Raw genomic sequence first — 23,439 nt, forward strand, 5'->3', positions numbered from 1 at the left:
TATACATATTTTTAGTATCATATTTATACTCCTCTCGTATCGTATACCTATTAATTTACTAATGTTTAAATTGTGATATCAATTTGTTATATATTGATAAATGTTATTTCAACTTATTTGAACCACTTGAATTTGTATCCAAGATATGAGACTTATTGATACACTAAATAGGACTTGAAACTGTATTAAAAAATCATTAATTTCTGACAGAGTTTTATTTACATTTTTAGATATATGTGGCACTTATACATATATAGAGTGTGGAATAAAAGAATATTATTTTGATAATATTTTAGAATTGAATGAAATTGACAATTTAATTATTTAATATATATATATATAGGATATTTCTCCTAACATAGACATTTAAAGTTTTCGTAGCTATTAAAAATACAAAAAATGTCTCAGATCAAATATATTCTGTTTCCAGAAATTTCTCTTATGATTAGTATTTTATTCTAACGGAAGTCATTTTTGAAACTTAAAGACCCTATTATGTCTTTTTAATAAAAGCATAATGTTTTGTATATATAAATCGATTTATCTGTTTATTTAGCATATAAAAGCATATAAAAGCATATTTAGCATATATGTTGGACTGCCCGCGTGATCCTTCGCTTTCTCTTCCCCATTCCCTTAAGCTCTACGCCCTACGTTCTATGCCCTACGCAATGTCTTTGGCTCAGCTTTCTCATCGGCGCGGCGCAGCGCGGCTCGGCGTATAGTGACGTCATTCAATGTCGTTCATGATGTTTCTTGAGACGGTCCGAAATGTTATAGGTAGACGGTATGAAATGTGACAAACGACACGAGACACTAATCTCAAGAAATACGTTCATCTTTGTTATGCGTCCTTTAGGCTAGCTCGCGCTTTATTGCTTTGATAAACGAAAGTACATAATTGCATGCGAACAATACAATTGAGTAATATCAATAGGGCAAAGTATAAAGTACGAAGTATTTTTTTATTCATCTTTCTATCATTTGCGGTTGCTGAGATATATAAGCGTTTTATGAAAATAAAAAAACTCGCTCGGCGCTCGAATCCTTAAGATTTGGCGCGCTTTTTCGTTTTAATAAACGGAAATAAATAATTGGCAATAACAAAAGTGAGCAATTCTAATAGAGTAGAGCACGATCTAAAAAGTGCTTTTTGAATCATCTATCTGATGTCTTTTACGATTGCCGAGATATAAACGTTTAAATAAAAATGATGAATGCGGCGAGAGGCACGCGATTTTTTCGGCCAGCTCGCGCTTTATTGCTTCAACAAACAAAATTACATAATTGCGAGTAATAGAATTGAGTATAATACCACATGGTCTTAACCTACTTGAGCGCCGAACGGCGTGCGGCGGGGGGAGGGGGACAGTTTCGTCACGAGCCGTACATTGACCTATACTTTCTAAATTAGCCTTGACCTAGATCGCCGAGTCCGGGAATGCCGCCGTTTTCGCTAACTGATTTTTAAAGGTTTAACACACTGATTTAAATTTAAGTAAGCATCAGCGTCGTTTACAGCTTCCTCCCTAACGTGAGATGTATTATTAATGATATTGCAATCACACTAATCACATTGGAGCCAATCGCAATATTTTATGTCGTTTTTGAATGATGTTTATATCTGTGGTGATTGCTGAAATATACCTATATGAGAATTTATTAATCGTTGTTCAATCTTGTTCGAGAGAGCATGCCTCACATTAAAGGACACATAACACAATGATAAGATAAACGTATTTCTTAAGATTTAGTTTCGTGTCGTCCGTCGCATTTCGGACCGTCTTCCCGCCGAGCGCGAGTGACGGCATATTCGTAGCTCCTTAGTAGGTTAAAATTAAACAATAAAAGAATTTCATCGTATTGTAGACATGCGCAAAAGATCATAAAAATGGTTGTAAGTACACATTCTATTAAAATGTTAGGCCGAAAATGGCGATTCTCGGTGTCGAAAACTCCGCGTTTAAATCGGCAAAAGTATCAGCGTAGCATGTTAGGCAAGGAAGTTGACGGAGGTATTCTAAGCGAGGGTGATGGCTCCCCACATTGCCGCCGCTTAGTCACGCTGCTATTGGTCAGAGCGCGGGAGCCTCTGACCCCTCTGAGGATACCCGCCAGCGCTCCGATTGGCCGTGGGAGGGGCATCCGGGCCGCGCGCCGTTCCGACGGCGGTGGGTAATAAGTGGGGGGTAGGCGTGCCGCGCTGCGCGCTGCCGGAATACCTCTGCAACTTCCTTGCTCGTCATGCTTCCCGCGTAACAGGAACGATTTCTGAGGAATTACAGACGACTCCAAACTCGCTTTCTCATAAACTAAAACTATTTTTCTCACCTTTTCTAATGATCTTTCAAGTGTCTCAACGAATGCATAATATATTTCTCACTAATACTTAATAATAATTTAATGTTAATATTGCGTTATTTATTAATTAAATTATTAATGTATTTAATAATTACATTTGCTTATTAAGAGACACGTTAGTATCTCATGCCAACAAGTGCATAGCGATATGTAATGTATAAGAATGCACACGCACGCAAAATGTAGCAACATATTTTGCAAGATTAGCAATATAACAAATTGTACGAAAGACAACTTTCGCTCAATTAATCAGTTTCGTCGGTATACGAACAATTTGCATTTTCATTTATTGGAAATATGTATTATTGATTATCGGATTTATGTTAGTCAAAATACAAAGAAAATAATAACATTACAATGTTAGTGCTAATAAATGGCACGCTCATCAAAAATTTAAAAATAAAAAGTTTCGAAACGTTACTGAATAAATGTAAATGGTGAGAAGAACGGAGTTTTCTGAATCAGAGTATGGAATATATTAAACAACTGTTAAAATGTGCCATAACGTTTACATTGATAAATGCTTTTTTAAGTCAAAGCATGCTTTTTTTTTTAATAAAATTAGACGAAAAAGAATTTTAGAATTCTGTTGCACAATGCTAGCCAACGAGAAAGAGCAAGTAACGCCGAATATATGCTATCGCCGCTATCGGGCGGTAGTTGGCGAAAAAGAAAAACTCCGAAATGCGATTAACTCATTAGCGTCTAATTTTGTTCGAGATAGCATGATTCGCATTAAAGAGTATAGTAGTATACATACAGCGATGTTAAAATAAACGTATTTCTCGAAATTTCTTTAATGTCAATTTGTCGCACTTTCGGCACGCCGACTTCCTTGCCGAGTGAAAACAACGCCGGTAGCTCCTTTCTCTCGTTGCCTAGCATTATGCAACAATAATTCTGAAACTTTTTATCGTTTAATGTTGTTTGAGAGAGCATACTTCGCATTAAAAGGATACATAGCAATGATAAAATGAACGCATTTCTCGAGATTTCTTTAGTGTCATTTGTCGCATTTTCGGCGCGCCGATTTTCTCGCCGAGTAAAAACAAAACGGTAGCGTTGTCGTGCACGCCGTGCGCCGGCATTTCCGGACTCGGCGATCTAGGTCAAGGTCAAGGCCAAATTTAGAAAGTATAGGTCAATGTATACAGCACGTGACAAAAGTGTCCCCGCCGCCCGCGCCCGCCGCTCAAGTAGGTCAAGGCCATGTGTCGCTGGCTTGGCGCGAGAAAGTTTTCCCTATCGTTTATCGCAAGTATCTGGGCTACCACCCAAGATATATAGCGATGATTCGAAAAGGACTGTTTAGTTTATACTCTGAGCTATTGAAATATTTCGATTTTCTTACTAACACTTGCGATCTTCCGTTTAGGTATTTAACATGATAAAGCGCGCGCGTGCCGTAAAAATTGGGCGTTAAATGATTTCTGACTTTCGTAAAACGCTTATATCTCGGCAACCGTAAATGACAGAAAGATGATTAAATAAAGACTTTGTACTTTATACTCTTTGCCCTATTGTAATTACTCAATTATATTGCTCGCAATTATGTACTTTCGTTTATTAAAGCAATAATAAAGCGCGCGCGTGCCGTAAAGATCGGGCGCCAAATGATTTCTGACTTTCATTAAACGCTTATTTATATCTCGGCAACCGTAAATGATAGAAAGGTAAAATAATTGAAAATAGGATACAAGGCATTTTATATTTCACAAGATACTTCATATTTTATTATGACATAAATTCTAGCTTTTTTATATACATCTAGAAATACTAAACTTCTCTGTTTAAAAATTTTTATGTCACACGTGCGTGGAAAGTTTCTGCGTAATATCTCATTACCGCACTGTGTGTGGAATTTGGCTATTTGTCGCACAAAAAACACGCGCGTAATGGGCCACTTTCCACGCACGGGTGATATAAAATAGTGTGTGTCACACGTGCGGGTTGAAAATTGGACACGCGTGCGGACTCCCGCACTCGTGTTCAATTTTCAACTTCCCGCACTTGTTACACAAATAACTATTAAACGATATTCGGGCCAGTTACAATAAGTCAACAAACGTAAGTACCATGCGTTACACAATATTCATAGCATATATAATTATTCACAGAGGTAATTTTCGTAACGTATACTTATTTGCAATAATATTATTTAAGTTTTCTTCGGCTAAATGTGAATTATTAAATGGATGAAATAGGGCTCCTTTACTAAAAAATGTTACTAATTATTCAAGAAAATCTACAGCAATGTAATGTAAAGCATATATACATATATAATATTCTATCAACAATATTTGGGATTTGGATAAAAAAGTAGCTAGCTATGATTTGTATAAATTTATTTCAGTGGCTTTTGGTACTTGACCGTGTGTTTTGATCTCAATAAACCAATATATAACTTCGAAAAGCTGTAATTCTAAATGCTTCAACATTTCTCTACATTGACAATGAATCATTATCTCTATATATATCTATTCAATTTATCTAATAATAATACATTTATGTCGAGTTCATAAGTATACTATTCGCTCTTTCTCTCTGGCACTCTCTCTCTCTCTCTCTCTTTCTCTCACTCAAATTATTATACCTTACTCAAATGAGATACTCAAAAAAGGATATAATATATAAATATAAATATCTCATATAATATCGCGATAGACAATTTTATCGTCAAGTGTCGAGATACTTCTCTCATACATCTCTATATTATAAGCTGTACACTACTGTAGAGCATATCGATATAAACATTTGAAAAGCATTTTTAACAGCAAACAATTGTATTCGTCGTCAAACACATATCAAATTATTTCAACACTTTACATCTTTTTTATTTTATTACGTATCCACATATTAATATTCGATAGTCACACAGGTAATATTTAGGTTGACAGGTGCAAAGAAATAGATTCTTGCATATTACTGTTTTCTTTAGACTTTATTAATTGAAAATTATTTTCGGATGTGTGTAGGAACATTAGAAATAATTTTCGTAGGCATGCGAAATTTAGTTATCCTAATTTTATCTATTTCACATAAACTGTCTATCTATTTCACTTAAACTGAATTTCTTTTTCTTAATAAATCTTTTATTAACTCACTCTTTTATAAGAGTGTATTGACAACAATTTATAATGTATACAATAAGACGTCGCATAGTTAAGCACAATAAAAACGTCTACGGTTTGGAAAGTCAACCGCCATCTAATAATTTTTTATTTTACGAAAAGCTTCAATATATTAATTACGTCTTGTAATTATTGTAAACTTTGAGCCGGTTTGTGATATGTGATAAAACTCGCTATACGCAAAATAAAAATGAGAATTTTCCGCGACAAACCTGACAAACGTGCTAACGGTCGTTTGCAATAACGTACAAACATACGACAGATATTGAACCAGGTAAAGTGGCATTTGTTTTTTATTTCGTCCCATCATTAACGCGCATTGATCATACAATGAAGCACTCACTCTCATATTTTGACTAGAATCCGAAATCTATTAGCGTACATTATACATTATACCCGATATCCTTCACGAGGCTTACTTTCTTTGAACTGCGGATTCTTTGTGTAATGTCGCACATCATTCGCTGCTGCGAGTTTCGTCGTCAAAGACTCTACGTTGTTATGGCCACACGCTACTTGATATATCATTTTCGATATATCAGAAATTAGTATTTCACTCGGTAGGTTGCACAAACGGCATTGTTTGTCATCAGGCATAAAAGATGTAAAATGTACAACTACGTATATCACTCGATGTGCATTAACAATTAATTGTAGACTAGCAAAAAGAGGAGCGCAAACGGAGACATTTCATTACTACTTTGTATACTTTGGCAAGATACAATCATCACCAGTGCCATCGTTTTAATCGCACTAAAATTAGAGGATGCCGTTAAAGAGTATTTTTCCCTTTTTATATTTGGAAACAAATCGAGTAGGCATTTTTTTTTTTAATTTGGCATTAGGCAGTCAAAGCGACAACTACGTCGCTAAAAACAGTACTTTACTACCTATACTGTCGCTCTTTTTATCAAATAATAAAGATAGCAGTCAAAAAACTGATTAGGATTATGTTTACATTAACAATATTGTTTCTATATTCTTTCTATATATTGTTTCTTAGCATTCTACAGCAGCAGAACCTCTGACCTTGTATTTTGCACATTGAAATCCGGAATTTGTAATAAAATAATGATATATAATGATATATATACTATACAGTATGAGTTATGTAACCTGTTCTAAATCAATATTTCAGTACTCAAAATACTGAAAAAATGTTCAATGGTTTAATAGGAAGATAAAGTAATAATAATAGCAAGAGAGGATACATTGCTTACAACATTCAAGCTGTTTCGGAAAATTGGTATCACAAAATTTACAAACACATATTTTTTTATTAGACATTTATCAAAAATAATTTTTTAAGCCATTTTAACGTCAATAAAAAATGGTAACAGATTACATAACTCATACACATGTTATATGTACGTACATATGTACATAATTTAAATAAAAAATAATAGCGTATCGATTTTGCAAGGGAATCGTCCTTCGTTCAAAAAGACGATAAAAATATTATATTAAAAAAACAATGATATTATATATATATATATATATATATATATATATATATATATATATATATATAATACATCACTTCTCTAATACGATATTGAAATATCTCTAAATAATGAGGTGTGGATTATTTTGGTAATTCATATAAATTGACAATTATAAAAGTAGAAAAAAACATTAATATAAATGCCTAGAGAATATAAAGTAATAAAAAATATAATTTTTGAAATTACATTTTCATTAAATGAAATTTAAATTTGCAGTATATCCCAATCCCATATTTAAAGATATTTTAATATTTATTGAATTTATGCGATGTGTCATCATAAATCATATGTCGCAAACAGATAATTTCAATAACAGCATTCCTATAACCAGCAAAATCTCTATATAAAGGAAAATCTCGTTCTAATTATGATATGTCGCGAACGAATATATGTAATTTGTATAATCTCATGTTGGTGAGATAAAATTATATACTTATCGAGAAATCTCTATAAAAGTTACGTGTATATATAAATTATGTTTTACAGAACATAATTTTTTCCAAGTCTGTTATGGGCATGTGTTGCATAAATCGTGAATGCAATATATGCTTATCACGCGCAACTATATATATATTTCTTTATATGACATAGGGAATCCCTAATGTTCAAATATCTTCATCGCTATTACCAAATAATGGAATAAATGTAACGGGCATTTCGAATATGGGAATTCATAGCATTTACTGAATTCTAATTCTTACTGGGCAGTCTTAAGAGGTTGATGGTTATTGGGTATGCATATAAAACGAGTCAAATGTTATTGTTATTGACGATGCTGCAAAATACGCGAATCGCTAGAAGCCTTCATTTTAATAACTTAAATTTATGTAGTAGTCGAAGTCTGTTGTTGTGGATTATATTCCAATAATGCTATTGGAAATGTCTTGATGTGCGTTTGCCATTGCGCTGATAGTTGGAAGAATTTCACACCATACCACTCGGTACCGTCAATGCTCACTGTAGTAAGAATAATATCACTATTGAGTGATTAATGGAATTATTAATAAATTACGAATATGTTATGAATAATTACTCATTAATTAAATTAATCAGAAAAGAAAAGAGAAGGGAGTATTTTGCAGGACGATTTTTGCAGCATTCGAATCTAGATCGATTTCACTTTATACTAAACGTGATATGTATGTTTAATAATTTACATTAAACAATTTTTTTATAATAAAAATCTACTTAATAAAAAAATGTCACCTCTTAATGGAATGTTGTGTGTTTTCGCAGAACATATGAGGCGTGTCACACCGTCCACCGATTGACTTTTTGGTTCATTTTCTTTTTCTTTTTCCTTCTTTTTACCTAATCTCATTACTGAAAAAGAATAATTTTCTCTTAAAGTTTAATCTTATATCAAATATTTTAATTCTTTCCTCTACAAGACCGGCCCCTTTTTTGGATGACCTTTTTAGTTTTAGTGTGCTAGAACATTTTTGTCCTTGTCAGTGGGTTGAACTGAACTACGAAAAAAACGGCGCCACTCCAGCGCCTAATATTAGGTTTCCGGTCCCGGAGAGGTTAACACAAAAATTAATGGCCGTGTCCAGCCGAACCTCTGCTTAGCGAAGCGAAAGGTAGCAACTGAATGTGATTGGTTCTTACCTTTGGATCCAACCAATTACACTTAATTGCTACCTTTCGCTTCGCTAAGCAGAGGTTCGGCTAAACGCAGCCATTCTTATCTTTTTCTATAATTAAAAATCTAGTTAAATTTCGTTCTTACTTTTTTGCTTTTTCTCTTTTGTCGTGAAATTCATAGATAAGTGATGTCCGGGAACTTCGCCTAATGAGGGAAGTCTTTGCACGTGCAACGCTCTGAATGCTTGACGTAACGTACTCTTTCCCTTTTCACCTTGAGTCTGTTTACTCCAATAATCCAGCTGTAGCTCCACTGGTTCCCATCCTTCCCTTGCCGGTTGGCCCACGTTAGGACTACTGGGTGGTGTTAACTTTCCGGGAGTTGGAACAGGCAAACTTGGAGGAGGTAAAGAAGGCGGAGAACCAGACATGCTAATGTTACTCTCTTCCAGATCGACGGATGCGGAAGAACTGCTCTCTGGGCAACCCACACGAACGTCATTTATAAAGGGAATAAAGATTTGGCTACTGTCGTCTGTTTCCCTACGAATATAATCGATTTTTTTCCAATATGTCTGTTCAGGTCCGTTAAAAAAAAAATGTTTATATCGATTACCTGTACGTAACCATAGCTTCCGCTATGGGTAATAGTAAAACCGTATTTGCTGTGGCCAGATATTCCGATACTCGTGCTGCATATTCGCTCAATCCTCCACTTTCTCTCTCTAAAACCTCCTTCCATTCTTCTCCAAATAACTTTGAATACTTGGTGTCGATAGAACCGAGATATCTCGTTAATGTATTTGAACCGAGCGGTACCACTAAGAATTTCATGTAGTTCTGCCAATCTGGCGGTCTAAAGCTCAACAAGTCGACATAATGACGGAGAACTGCGTTTATGAAACTGTCCCCGCCAGCGATAATCACCTTTATAGGTGCCGGTGGTTTTGCAGAACTGTTGCAACTGAACATAAAAATTTACATTTAACATATGTGCAAATCTTTTCTTTATATTTCTTCTCTTAAAAAAATAATCTTTAAATGAGAGATACAAAACGCGCAACAATGCTTTCAATGTAAAAATAAAGGATTGAGAGAGAAAATCTTAATGATTTTAGATGAAGTTGATTATACAAGAAAAAGACCCATCGTTTGTGATAAGAAGTGGAATCGAGGAATAAGCGTTAAGGGATATGATAATTACAATTTTTGTATTCGCGTGACCAAACACGTGAATGTTGCACGGATGTCAGCCGGAGAGGCGGTTGTCAGAACTTTATGGTTTCTTTCTTGAAGTTTTGCAGCAAGTACAGCACCACCAGGATCGGCTATGGATACCAGTGACACAGCCTCCGGTAAACTATCATCTGGTAACACTCGACTTAGCTGTTCGACTAAAGCTTTTCTCGGCTGAAATTAATGAATATAAATATAATTAAATATTTTAATCAAGAATTCCGTATGCTTGGCATCATTAATTCCTAGATCGAAAATGAAAGGCATTAAAGGCATTGAGTGTAGATGATTCATGCAGAATAGCGGACGAAATAAACGACATTATTACCCACATTTACCTCTGTGTTTAAATCGGAAGAGGGTTTCAAATCCACGCTCAGACTGTGTTTCTTAGATTTATTACTGCCAGGCGTTCCTCTATCACGCGCAAAGAGTCTACTTCTTCTCTCGGAGCTTTCGCTCTTATTAGGCTGCTCCGTTGATTTTGGCGGGGAACCCGCCACATAATTCGGTGGATCGTTCGCCTCGTGATCTGTCCAATTTTCAGGATGAGAATCGCTGTCGGCTCTTCGAGAACTGTCATCGCTCTGTCTGTCCACACCACGTTCTGCAATAAAATTTCATTACTGTCTATAGGGATATGCAACTTAAAAGGTTTATAAAACAGTACGCAAAGTGCTTCAAAATCACCGGTATATATTTTAGAAGCTCCTTTATTTCACATAACACTTAATCAAATGTATTGGCAAAGAAGCTTCGAAGTAAAATTGTACAGGTGTTCGGCGAATTGTGATTAATTACACGTGCTATATTAAAATATATTTTAAATTACTCAAAGAACAAGCTGTTTTGTTCATTCAAATTCTTAAAGTTTATTTTCTTTTCTTTAGTTTTATGATCAAATGTAAAATATCGGTGGTTTTTTTTTGAAAGACTGTATAAATATTCAAATGGAACAAGTGTAAAGTGAAGAAAAGCACAACTAATGTGCCAATATTAAATTATTCACGAAAAATACACTAGGTATCATATATATTTGAAATTTTTGCACTTTTAAATCGAACAAATTACATTTGAGTACTAATTTATCAAAATTATTATTATTATTTCATTTCGTATGTACGCTACAATAAAAGCGTGAAATTCAGTAAATGTATACTCTTACAAGAGCTCTAATTTATAAGTATGAGTGTAGTGAGATAGAGAGGTGGGGGGGGGGGCTGCGTCCCCCACGTCTCAAAAAAACTGATCTAACCCAACCCAATCTGTATCAGTATGATAATGATGTTACTTATTAAAAGATATAAATTTGAAACATAAAATTTAGTAAATGTATACATTGACTAGTAAATGCATACATTGACTAGTAAGTGTATACATTTACTAAACTGATTTCACGCTTTTACTGTGACATATATGTATATCAAACACTTATAAATATCAGACGCAGCTTTAAAATAACGAATATCCAGATTCGATGCATTTGACATTTCGAAATGTCAATTTCGAAATGCTCATTTCAGTTGTGAAGATGTACAATACATGGCACCTAGTATATATCTTGATTCGCGATAAATGCTATCAAGTTTCGGACAAACTAAGACGAATTTATCGATGTCACAATCGTAGAGCATTTATTACAGAGTGTTAATGCAAATGACACAAAGAGGTGAACTCGTGCGAGATCGATGATGTGCAAGTTGCAACGTTATTGGAAAGCAGAATACATGACTAATTGTAAGATTGACAGAATAAAGAATACGTACGTATACGAGTAGATAGAGAGATACAGGCCAGTACCACAGATCGAAGTCTAACAAGATTACACATAAGAAGCCGTAAATAGACACACAGCGTATGTAAAGAAAAAACAGGCTCGCACATTATAGATACATATACTACGGCGAGTTCTTTTAAACGGAAAGGAAAAAATCGTACTTGGAAAAAATTGTATAATAACTGCAAAAAAATTAAATATCAACACAAATTTATTTTTACCGGAACTTGTATACATTGATACATATTTGTATCTTTTCGACGAAATAGTATTTTAGAGAGGAATGTAAGAATAATAGAAGATACAAAATTAAGGAAAACATGCTAAGTGTGTAAATACACACATATATGAAAGAGAGAGAGAGAGAGAGAGAGAGAGAGAGAGAGAGAGAGAGAGAGAGAGAGAGAGAGAGAGAGAGAGAGAGAGAGAGGAAAGTTGATTACATATAGAGGCATTTGATTTTATATTTGAACAAGTGAGAAACGAAAATAACGTGCCACTTCGATTATTCTTGCATTTGGCTACGTTAGAACGATATGTAAGATATGTTGCATTATTAAAGGGAAAAGTTGAACGTATAATTTATATAAGTATATTTATATATATATATATATTATAGATTTTGCTCGTATAAGTGTAAATTGCGAAGTCACTTAATTACCAAATGTGATTGAAACACCAAGCTTCTGTCGATTAGCAAGGTCATTCATGTGTGTGTGTGTGTATGCGCGCTGGAGTTTCTTCTCCAATCTACAAAATTATTGTTGCTGAATTGCTTTCAATATTATCCTTGACATTATTACAAGTATAATATATAATTTTTTTAAACAAGCAAGTTGCTCGGTTCTATTAATTCATATTGACTGTATGTAAACATTTGTGGACTCTATTACATCATCTTCAACGATATATGTATGCCTCTGTTGCATCGCATGCTATATCCAAACGCATAATACGTGCTGTTTGATAAGAAGCGGAATCCTTAAAACGTTCCAACCATTCGGTCTTCATAGGAACTAGGAACTCCAGAATTGATTGATATTTACATACCTGGAGTTGTGTGTCCGACACGGTGTTTCTCTTTAGTCGACTGACCCGCGGGCTGTTGACACGTGGTAGTCGCCGAGATAGTTCCAGTGTCCTCGTTGGTTACTACTATCGAATCGTAACATGCAACAGTGCAAAGCCAACCCACCAGACTTTCACTTAGTTCAGAAGATTTGAATCTGAGTAAGCTATGGAATTTTTAAGACCCTAATCCTTAGACAATGACGATATATTAGCGCTTCTCAGACATATCGAATTACGACATTAAAAGCAAAAAACTCCTATGAGTTTAAGTTAATTAAGGTTTACAACTATCTGTTAATCCACAAATAAAAAAGTCCAAGTCACATTTTATCAATCTTATTCCGTTTAATATAATAAAATGAGACATGCAGAAAATTAATTTATTTCAATATGTTATAATCAAGAAAAGATTCATAACATCTTTCCGTTCGCTTTTGACATCATAATCCAATGACAGCAGTGACATCATAATCCAATGACAGCAAGCCTTTGCTCAACATAAATAATTATGGTTATCCATTCAGCAGCCTCCTCGTCTCTCCCATAACATAAATTTAATGAAAAAATTTATATAATTGCGTTATTTATGCGCTCTTAAAAAATTAAAGTCAAAGTTTTCGCAATCCCTCTTTAGATTAGCTAAAAGAAATATACTATTCTGCATTAATATAAGACAAAAAATGAAGGGAGCTCACCGTTCTTCTCCATAGGAATTAAATATCAGTATCCTACCTGTCGCACAACGGATCCTAGTGAACGATAAAGTATGGAAAATTTTTGTCTTTATTCTTAATAATCATAAAAAAATAGCCTGTGATATTTTACATGGAACGCGATAAGTAATAGCTATTCAGCTAGTTTTTCAACACTAATGTTCAGCCAAAATTTTCCAAAAGGGTTTAGTTGGTATTTAGCAACAAATTCAACATATCATGTAGTAAACAATTTACAGAATATATAAATATATATATATATATATATATATTGATAACGTAACGCATACATATTAATATTCAAATGTGAGCACGTATCATTATATATATCGATATTTATATGTTTACACTTAATTACTACTTTTTTTTAAAAATTGTTATATTGAATAATCAGTTGAAAACTTTGGACGAACCGGTAAAAGAGGAATTTGAATCGCAACAGTCATGCTGCTTCGCCAAGACATCAATAGCTTAATTAAATTGTGAATAATAGACGTACTTTTGGCAGTTACAAATTCATTTTTATGGAATTATTAAAATCTCTTCTTTCAAGCATAGTGTGTATGTTCTATAAATATATAATATATAATTTATAACAGTGTTACAATCTCCGTATATCATTTGCAGATTATCATTTTTTTTTTTTTAATATTTTCAAGTACGAAAACTAGTAAGAATGAGAAAAACATATCTTAATTTCAACTCTGAGTTTCATTCATTGTTCGCGATTAAAAGTATAGGTACAAAAGACGAGTTTCATATGATACCGTACTTTTCTTTTTACATTGAAAATAAACATAATAGTTGTCGCGCGCTCTTATTTAAGATATTATATAAAGAAAAGACCCCCCCTCTTATATATAACTTTTAAAAATCTTTTTATATAAAAAAGATTTCTTATTGTGTGTTATCACAATACGACATAAATATGACACTGTAATAATAAAAATTAAATTTGTTTTCTTTCCCGTTTTTATTATTTTATTTAACGCGCAGCAAGCGTTGACAGTCTTAATCTTTCAAAAATATGCGTGAGAGAGAGGATAACTAAAGGCATATGTTGAAATTAAAGACATATATATGTTTGGAAACTTCAATAAAATGACGTTTAACTGCAAAAAGTTATTATTTAACGAGTGTAATAACCAATAGCCTAGAGCGAAAGCCAGAATATGATGAGTTTGAAACGTAACGTATCTTCCTTACCGTATGGCGTTATATATGACTTAACAATACCAATTTGCTTAAACGCCAGCCTTTAACATGTCTATATTACTCAAATATTACATCGCAACATCAGCACAATGAGCTAGTTTCAAGTATCAATAAAATACCTTGCCACGTAACACACATATGTCACACATTTTATCAGAGTACGCGAACAATTGAATTATGCAATGACTTACCGGAATGAGGTGGCGCGAGAAGGGATCGACTAGAGCTGAAAAAGGGTCTTAGCGATGGCTTCGGTGTACTACTAACAGACATGGTATCCAACTCTGGCCCACTGTCTGATAAATCTTCTAATTCGTCGAACAATTCTTCTATCTCCATATCGCCACCTTTAACAAAACCATGGAAAGACTTTCAATAAATATTTCGTTTGTTTTAGAAATCGTTTAATTCCGATTAACATTTATTTAACGTTTTCAAAATTGCATTTAATATGTAAAAAGTTTCAAGAAAAACTTTTATTAATATTAATCGACTAAGTTTTATGAAAGTTGGATCTGTTATATCGATTTCCCGCATAATTTCGCGCGTTCACATAGTATATCGTATATACCTGAAAGTTTCTGCCCGATCTCCTCTTGATCATGCTCCAACTCCTCAGATACCCTAAACCGCTTTAGCAGAGCTATAAACTTTTGCTTTAAATTTCTTTGCTGCAAAACACAATAAACATCGGAATCAAATATAGACGCAACGAGGGGCCAGGCCGACCAGGCCGCCTGAAGCTGAATGGAAATATTATGCGCACCCTGGCGTTCGTTGGAATCTTCCCGCGACTCTTCCGCCTATGCACCTCCAACGTAGGCTCGCTGTCGCTGCCCTCCGCCTCGCCCTCCGAGCTAAACTCCTCCTCCTCGTCACTGAATTCCGGACAGAGCCTCTCATTAGGATCGTTCGTCAGTCTTTTATCGTGATCAACCGGCTGGGAACTCAGAGCGACAACGCTCACGCGTGCCAGTGGAACCGAGTGACCACCGTATTTTTCCGCCTTATCTGACACGAGTTCCAACTCGACGTCCATTTGCTTCTGCAACACCTGTAAAAAGTGATCGCATCGTTGGCAATGGCAAGAAAATTTTATGTCCGATGCACAATATCGACACGATGCGTCTTCATCTTTGTCGGAAAATATATTTTGTAACGCTATTAGGATATATAATCTATATCGATCTATCTCTTTATTATAAGAGTTATTATTGCGATTATACCAACTTTAAAGGGAAAATAAATTATTTTGTTTTCGATGGAATAAAGTGAAACTCCTGACTTACTTGTGCCATGTTAACGATTCCTTCCGCGAGAGTCTTGTATCCGAGCATCGTGCGATTCTTGTATCGCTTGCGCCTCTGCAATAATATCAGAAGTTTGTTGCCGTCTCTCTTGAGGAAATGCGGATATTGAAGCGCAAATTGCAATTCCAGCTCCGTGTCGAGTATGCCGCCGGGCGGTATAGCCATCTCGTTCGAACGCAAAGTTCTCTTGGCGCTCTGCATCTTGACCGCGATGCTGATGGACGCTAGGTCCGAGCCGAGCGGTCGGAGTATCACTAATCGAGTTAACGTCAAGGAGCACAGCCTAAAAATAAAGCGAAACTAAAGTTAGATACGTATATAAAGATTCAAGACTTAAAGATATTTTAAGGGTTCGATCCATATAGATTGCCTAGAAGAAATCTGAAGAAATCTCGGAAAGACTGTATACTCAGAGTTAAACAAAGATAAATGTAACGACCATAATGTGTCTCTGTCTCGCAATGTAGACTATTGAGTACGCGCTAAAGCTACGAAGGGCATGAATAGATGATATCGATCAATGTAATTTCTTTCTCGAAGGGAACGACTGGCGTGACAATTGAGACGTCTAAGTCTATAAGGTACGATACAAGGGTCGTTCAGAAGATAAGGGCCGATCGTATTTATCGTATGTGCAAGATATCGCGTATGCCACGCGACAAAATTTAAAAGGTGATTTATGGAAAAATAAAAAAAGTGTCGTATCTCTACACGAGTTATCATCTATTGTGCTTATCGTCGCGTTACTCATCCGGTTTAAAGTCAATGAGACTAATCCCGCCAAGGCTGGATATCCGAATTGCCCCTTGTGTCAGAGAGTTCCGCGTGTAAAAAAACAAGGTCGTTGATACGACCCGTCATCAATTTTGTGGCTTTTATGGATATGAAGAGCCACGTAATAGACTTCGGACTTCTCTTGAAAAATTCCGACGAGAAGATATTTTCGAGCACGCTCATCGCGTATAAGCTATGTAAAATCGATTGAAAGGATTTTTTCCCAAAAATTATCAGAGCTAGAGAAAACTGGTGGAGATAACTTTGGCGGGGAATGACACTATAACGATGATGTTCTTCGACGGAATAGAAAAAGTAATAACGTACTGTACGATATGAACGTCGAAAACCCGTCGTCGAGAAAAATGATGTGAGAAAGTGAAGTATATACCGTTTACCGTTAAAATAGCAGCTGTATAAGTCTTTTTATGAAATAAATTTTCTTTTACGGTCAATAGGTCCTTACTCCGTTCGATCTCCTTTCGTATACACACACACACACACACACACGCATAATTTACTTCTCGATGATACGCGCGGTAGAGCCTATACCAAGTGGAAACATCGTCAAAACCCTTACTACATGCGGTGGGGAAAAGGACGGTTATCGTTATTTATGAAGAGGGTTTCCGGGGGGGCGAGTGCTAAATATAGCCGCAGAGAGCAGAAACTACAGGTGGCACACGTTATCACTCGAGCGCGCATATATATTTTATACATGTCACGCGTTACACGTGCACGATGACGATTTCGTTTGCGACAATACGATCGATTCGCGAAAAATAACTAAATCTGGATTTGATCTGTTGTCAGCGGTATTTAAAGAACTTGAATCCTTTCGGTACGCGTTCTATTGAAAATTGTCCGAATTATCCGAATGATAATATACGAATATATTATTTCTAAACCGAACAATGTTCTCGTGTATTAAAAAATGCAATAAAATATATACACTGTCGTTATCACAGTACGTTCACGTCACAACTACCATTATATCACCGTACGTATCGATTATTCCGAATAACGGAGAGAAAAAAAAATATTTCCGATAAAAGCGCTTTCGAATAATCGATCCAAAGTAACAAAATTGCTCGAACGTACGGACAAGTATTTGGGGGATTTGAAGACAAGCGTCACAATCATTTGGTATAAATTTAGTTTAAGCGCAGAAACAGGCGTTTGAAATGTGCGTAGTTAAAGGTGACATCGAGTGTTATTTCGATTACATACCCTATCGCCGTTATATTTATACTTTTGCTCGTGGCGTATACGTATAATATCACGTATCCAAGGCGCCTCGGAAAATCTTTTTTAGGAACTTGTTGGAAATCGACATCAGCATTGTAACCGGCGACGGCGACGTTAATTTCGTATAGTCGGACTGTCGCGTCGCGCATCCAAATTTATACCGAATTAATCGCTGCAGACTTTTGCCAAACGCGTGCCGGCCATCGTGGTTTGGCAGTAATTGCGCGAGTCAAAAATACAGTAATCATCATTTCGTCACATGCCGTTCGCGGTTCGCTAGCCCCACGCACACACACACACACACACACATACGTATATACGCGGCACGGTATAACTTTACAGTCGATCCCCCAAATCGATTAAGGTATTTATAGTGAAAAGAACGTACATCCCTGCTTTCGCGAGACAATTAAGCATTTAAAAGTTGGCGTTGTGGATATCTAAAATTATAGATGAGAATTTCGCGGTATTATAACTATAACGTCTCACCGATCTCGCGCGTTCACGGCCGCTTTTCGTTTATATTACTCGACGGTCTTATCGCCGACAATACAAGACATTTTAAGTAATAGTATATATAGTAAATTGTATATATACGATAGATAAAAAACGCGTTTGCTACATACTTTGGAACGTTACAAAATAACGCTCTCGTATCATTTCTTATCGTTAGAACGACTTACTTTCCGAATCAATGTGAAGCGCAACGTGGCGCAACGTGGTTCTTTTTTTTATTTAGACTTTAGACAATGGATTTAAAACAGGAATATTCTACATCTTGAGTAGCAACACCAAGAAATTTCTCTCAAAACTAGGATATGATTAATTTTATTTTTTATTTAATGATTTCTGAAGAATATATATATATCATTAAGTACATATATTTTTTTAGAGAGAGAGCGCAGGAATTTAAACATGTTTGGAGAGGATCAGGTACCGATCGATGGAAGATTTGATTCGTTTATTTATTAATTTTTTTTTCTGCTTGTAGTAAAACGTTTGCCCCACCAAAACGTTAAAACTTGACATTATATATTTAAAAAATAATAATTTTAACTTCAACGTAATTCTACTCCAGTTTGATTTGACAACGCTTGTGCATTCACAAAAACAGGAAATAATTTGTCTCGTATTCTTTTCATATCGACACTCAATTATTCTGCGACAAGTGTCGAACGTCAGGTTGTAAACATCGAGAGATTAACGATAAACTGGATAAACATCGATACGGTAAAAAGTGCGACGTAATATTATCAAGGATTGCGGAAGACGAGCCTTTCTCGATCTCTCATTCATCGCGAACGCGACGAGCGCGGATCTGTCAGATTCCGTCGACAGTTGCAGTCGTTTCGGAGTCACAAGTGGATGCGAGATGCGAGATGCGACGCGTGTGCGCGTGTCACACGACTGTGACTCAACTGCGAAGAAGGACGCGCGCAACGTGTCCGCGTTCATTCGCAAATACGGGCGTCGCAAAACGGACACGTCGAGCGAGCGAGCGAGCACGGGGGAGTGCCCGTAAAAAAGGAAAGGGCGTGCAAACGCCAGACGCTCGTCGCTCGTCGCCCCCAGTTGGATAAACGTTTACTTAGCGTCCACCGTAACGTCGAAGAATGCCAGATGCCAGGCGAGCCGAGCCGCGTCGCGGGTCTCCGAACTCCGGAGTAATCGTCGCGAAACGCGCCGTCCGTTACCTGGGTATGCAATTCGGGGGCGTGCGATCCACTTCCCAGGTGGCGAACAGCTTCATGGGAACGGGCCGGGTGGCCGGGGCCGTCACCTTCGTCCGTTCCGCCATTTTTGGCCCTGGCCCTGGCGGTCCGCGAGATACACGCAACACCTACGATCACCACGGTTCACCGCGTCTCGCGGCTCGCAGTCGACCGTCACCGTCACCGCCGTCACCGGTCGCCGTGGTGAAGAGCGGCGGCTCAATCAACCCGCTCGACACTCGACACGGATGCGCGGGAGCGGGAGACGGGAGGCGGCGCGATGATTCCGAATTCGACCGTGGCAACCAGTGGCGCCACGTTTGTCCCAGGTCCGTGCGCGCGGAACGAAAATTCGAATCACCGAGGAAAACGTCGCGACATCTCGCAAGTTCGACACGAGGTAATTTCGATCGTAATTAAACATTACCGACGCTCGAAATGGGAAGACGATGATCGATAAGATTTTTCAAACACCACTCGATATATATTTGATAGAAAAATTTATTTCAAGGGATTTTTTTTACCACGATTCCTTAACGTCTTCACAAAATTATACCTTGTTCCAACAAGATCGACATCCGTTACAAAAGACGAGATGCCCTTTACTTTATCCGTCAAATAATAACGAACCGACGCGTTATTACACATACATATATCTAAGCGATAATATACGCGTGTTAGATTTTTTATTACAAAAAATGTACAGGTGATATTAGTAACCAAATAATAAATATACACGTTTCCTCCGTTTCCTTCCTTTCTTCTTTTCCTTTTCTCGCTGTTAATGCCGTTATATAATAGCATTTTTACACTTATTTAAATCAGATGATACGACAACCACCACATTAGAACAGGTTGGACACCAGCCAAAGACAAGATAAAGTAAAGCCGCCTTTTATTGCCAGAGGCTGTGTACGAACTATGGCCTTGTGGAACGACTTTTAATTTTAACGATCGCATTAGAAAGACAGCTAGAGAAGCACTGAAGTACAGTAGCGTCGCGTAGTAACCGAACTTTCGAAATAACAACGATGTCAACAGTGCCGCGTTGACACCGACATATTTATAACCGCAATACGCCAGCAAGTCGAACGTCGCTAGACTCGTTTGAAGATTCATCGCGTACAAGCTCACGGTGTGAACGAGCAATTCGATCAAACCCCAAGCAAGAGCGGAGCTAGCTAGTATGCCGAGTTGTTCGTGGGTGAAACGTTCCTGCGTGCCTAAAACTAGTCCCGCCACGGCAACGTAAGTGAAAAACGCCATTGTAGGAATATACATATCAGGTGCGTTAGTCTCGTATCGCGGTTGCAACGGTACGTCTTGCTCGTACTTTACGGACCAGTCCTACAACAAAGACGTATTAATGATTTTGCGCAATTGACGTCTATCGATCTTTATAAATTTATTTCTATATAAAACAAAAATAACGACAAACGTGTTTCAACCGCGCGATATATTCGTCTCCATCTTCGAACAACGTCCCCTCCCGAAGCTTACCTTGTGTGCAAACGGGAAGAACAACAGCGTCAATTTTGCGAAGACGTAATCGGTGTTTACAGCGAAGTAATATTTCAACGCTGTAACTGGCACATATTTCTCGAGATGTTGTTTTCCGGTACCGACCAATGCGCTTCCATATTGTACGGCCATATCTGTAACGACTGGCTGAGCCAAGAATTGCGTAGCGAATTGCGGACTCGCAAACTCCCCTCCTTGATTATCGCTGGGTGGATAATTGGACGTCCGAGGATCAAATCCGTACGGCGATGGCCCTTGACCAGGAACGTTGAAGCCATATTCCGGCATTGTACCGTTGTTCATGGGCACCTAGGATTAAGTTAATGATTTAACGACGACGCGACGACAATGATAAAAATCTGACGCAACGTGGACACCGCCGTCGAAAAGTTCTCGGACACTTGCCTTATTTAGATTCGTACAGAATTGTAGAATTCGTGCAATATATTCATGAATTTGTACATCTCTTCCAGGAATAACGAGCGACGAGTAAAAGAGCGCAAAAATAACAATTTACGAATATATGCACAATTCCGCTAAATAATTCTGCAAGCGTCTGGGAACTTTCGAACGCCAGTGGTTATAAAAACATGTATAGAAGCAAAAATGTTGACGCAAACTGAATGGCTGCGTTTTGCCGAACCTCTGCTTAGCCGAACGCAAAGTAGCGCGCGAGTGTACGTGGTCGGATCCAAAGGCAAGACCCGCGCACGTTCGCGCGCTACTTTGCGCTTAGCCGAGCAGAGGTTCGGCAAAACGCAGCCAACGAAACGAAACATAATCATAGTGTACATTTTGTAAAATTTACCTGTTGGTTATACATATATGGATGTTGCGCCATTGGAGGAGTTGGCGCAGACAAGCCAGCCGACGGATCTAACAATCTCTTTGGTTTCCCTGTCGAGATGAACACGGTCTTACATTTATGTAAAATAAAAACGACGACAATAAAATTAGTTTAATCGTACCCTATTTGACAGCGATAATAAAATTAACATTCTCATTCTTATTCTCGTTACATTAGATCGGACGATGACGAAGCTAATAATTTTATCCATATGCTATTTGAAATACGGGAATTGTTTCTCCGTTCTTTGCAGCTGAACTTTTAGTATTTTCCTCGTTTTTTTTTCCTTCTAATTATATGCCTATTTCTTTTTAAGTACGAAAAGTATTCTTCGCGTAGCGCAGCTGTAAAGAACAGACCTGTTACGCGTAAGCCGATATTACTCGCAAGAATAACCCACGCAACCAAGCTCTATTCCGCGCTACGTCGTTTCTGTAAGAAAGGGTTATAGGATATCGTAAATATCGATGATCAAACACACGTATAAATATACACGGAAAACCATGGAGCAAGTTTGCATCTGGCATTCGTAGGTTATCACGCTCACCTCGGCGTGCGTTCGAATGATTGTAATTCATATTTCTACGATTTGTATCGCGTTCCGGATGCTTCCTCAGCTATTCGGCACGGTACGCTGGAGTCTTGCCGCGTTTAGACACCGATTACTTGTAAATGATGAAATTAAAAACAATTTGCGCTACAGTTGCCACACCGCGTCGCCATGTTTCGCTCTTTCTGTCCGTTGACTGACGAGTGACGTCTGATCTCTGATCGTCATTTATGGAATATTTTACTGCGAGATTCACACCAATCACACCGCGACGTCCGCGACGACGAGACGAGCGGGGTTCAATAGAAAGATTTGTTTTCTAGGAACAAAAGCGGCATCTACTAAAATCCCTAGGAGATTTAATCTCCTAATTGGATATCGAACGCATGTCAAACATCGAGTGAAGAAGACGCGACTGTTTTTGCAATGGCCCCCGTTCAGCGGACACAACTGTTGAATTCGTCTTCGCAACACTCGGCGTTGCGTGGTTGGTTCTAAAAGCAAGAGCCACGCACGCGGCCATTCGCTCCAATCACATTCGACTGCTACTCAGCGGCTTGGTCTGCCGAACGCGCTCAATGGTACTCGTATCTCATCGTAGTCACGTGTGTACGTATGTACCGTTGGCCGAATTGTCCACACGAATATGTACTCAATGAGAATTTTATTAATTAACAATCAACAACAAGAATAATACAAATTACATCACCGTCACCATCGATTGCCAGGTTTGTCACCGTCTCATCTCGTCACCCTATGAGTCATCACCGTCGTGTTTGTCCGAAATTAAACGTCTTCAAATCCAGTTGTCGTATTTCTTCTTGTACATAATTGTTGATAAAAAATATTTTAAACTTAATGTTTTTAGATCACATATTTCG

The 23,439-nt window shown here is 37.2% G+C and overlaps 2 protein-coding genes across 6 annotated transcripts; both read right to left on the minus strand.

Annotated features, from left to right (window-relative positions):
* Nucleotides 1-4,691: 4,691 nt before the first annotated feature.
* On the minus strand, nucleotides 4,692-19,895 carry Krt95d (phosphofurin acidic cluster sorting protein KrT95D). 4 transcript variants are annotated; one of them, XM_077424990.1, is made up of 12 exons: nucleotides 19,623-19,895; nucleotides 15,886-16,189; nucleotides 15,363-15,650; nucleotides 15,168-15,267; nucleotides 14,788-14,943; nucleotides 12,648-12,752; nucleotides 10,159-10,427; nucleotides 9,789-9,994; nucleotides 9,201-9,548; nucleotides 8,730-9,127; nucleotides 8,204-8,320; nucleotides 4,692-7,954 (listed from the first exon to the last, which is right to left on the minus strand). In XM_077424990.1, the coding sequence occupies exons 1-12, from the start codon at nucleotides 19,724-19,726 to the stop codon at nucleotides 7,821-7,823; spliced, it is 2,529 nt and encodes an 842-aa protein (XP_077281116.1). In that variant the 5' UTR covers nucleotides 19,727-19,895; the 3' UTR covers nucleotides 4,692-7,820. The 4 variants fall into 4 exon arrangements, with proteins under 4 accessions (XP_077281116.1, XP_077281115.1, XP_077281114.1 ...); XM_077424989.1 differs by lacking the exon at nucleotides 19,623-19,895 and adding an exon at nucleotides 17,911-18,125 and having other exon boundaries at nucleotides 12,648-12,749; XM_077424988.1 differs by lacking the exon at nucleotides 19,623-19,895 and adding an exon at nucleotides 17,911-18,119.
* Nucleotides 19,896-20,123: 228 nt separating this feature from the next.
* On the minus strand, nucleotides 20,124-22,766 carry Yif1 (Yip1d-interacting factor 1). Of its 2 annotated transcripts, XM_077425028.1 has the most exons (5): nucleotides 22,556-22,766; nucleotides 22,130-22,440; nucleotides 21,970-22,058; nucleotides 21,141-21,470; nucleotides 20,124-20,987 (listed from the first exon to the last, which is right to left on the minus strand). In XM_077425028.1, exons 3-5 carry the CDS (start codon nucleotides 22,000-22,002, stop codon nucleotides 20,457-20,459), a joined length of 894 nt encoding a protein of 297 aa, XP_077281154.1. In that variant the 5' UTR covers nucleotides 22,003-22,058; nucleotides 22,130-22,440; nucleotides 22,556-22,766; the 3' UTR covers nucleotides 20,124-20,456. The 2 variants fall into 2 exon arrangements, with proteins under 2 accessions (XP_077281154.1, XP_077281153.1); XM_077425027.1 differs by lacking the exon at nucleotides 22,130-22,440.
* Between the last annotated feature and the right edge of the window lie 673 nt (nucleotides 22,767-23,439).

This window comes from Temnothorax americanus, unplaced genomic scaffold, assembly GCF_048541705.1.
Source record: "Temnothorax americanus isolate GAGA-0224 unplaced genomic scaffold, ASM4854170v1 Scaffold9, whole genome shotgun sequence".
In the NCBI taxonomy this organism is placed as follows: domain Eukaryota; kingdom Metazoa; phylum Arthropoda; class Insecta; order Hymenoptera; family Formicidae; genus Temnothorax; species Temnothorax americanus.

Bases quoted from the DNA above. Each gene is read 5' to 3' on its own strand.
- Krt95d (XM_077424988.1), bottom strand. From the start codon at position 18,077: ATGCGCGACGCGACAGTCCGACTATACGAAATTAACGTCGCCGTCGCC. The intron at 16,190-17,910 runs GTATGTAATCGA...CTTTATTTTTAG, and splicing joins ATAAATATAACGGCGATAGG to GCTGTGCTCCTTGACGTTAA. The intron at 12,753-14,787 runs GTAAGTCATTGC...ACGATTCGATAG, and splicing joins TCTCGCGCCACCTCATTCCG to TAGTAACCAACGAGGACACT.
- Yif1 (XM_077425027.1), bottom strand. From the start codon at position 22,586: ATGAATTACAATCATTCGAACGCACGCCGAG. The intron at 21,471-21,969 runs GTAAATTTTACA...ACTTAATCCTAG, and splicing joins CATATATGTATAACCAACAG to GTGCCCATGAACAACGGTAC. The intron at 20,988-21,140 runs GTAAGCTTCGGG...TCTTTGTTGTAG, and splicing joins TCTTCCCGTTTGCACACAAG to GACTGGTCCGTAAAGTACGA.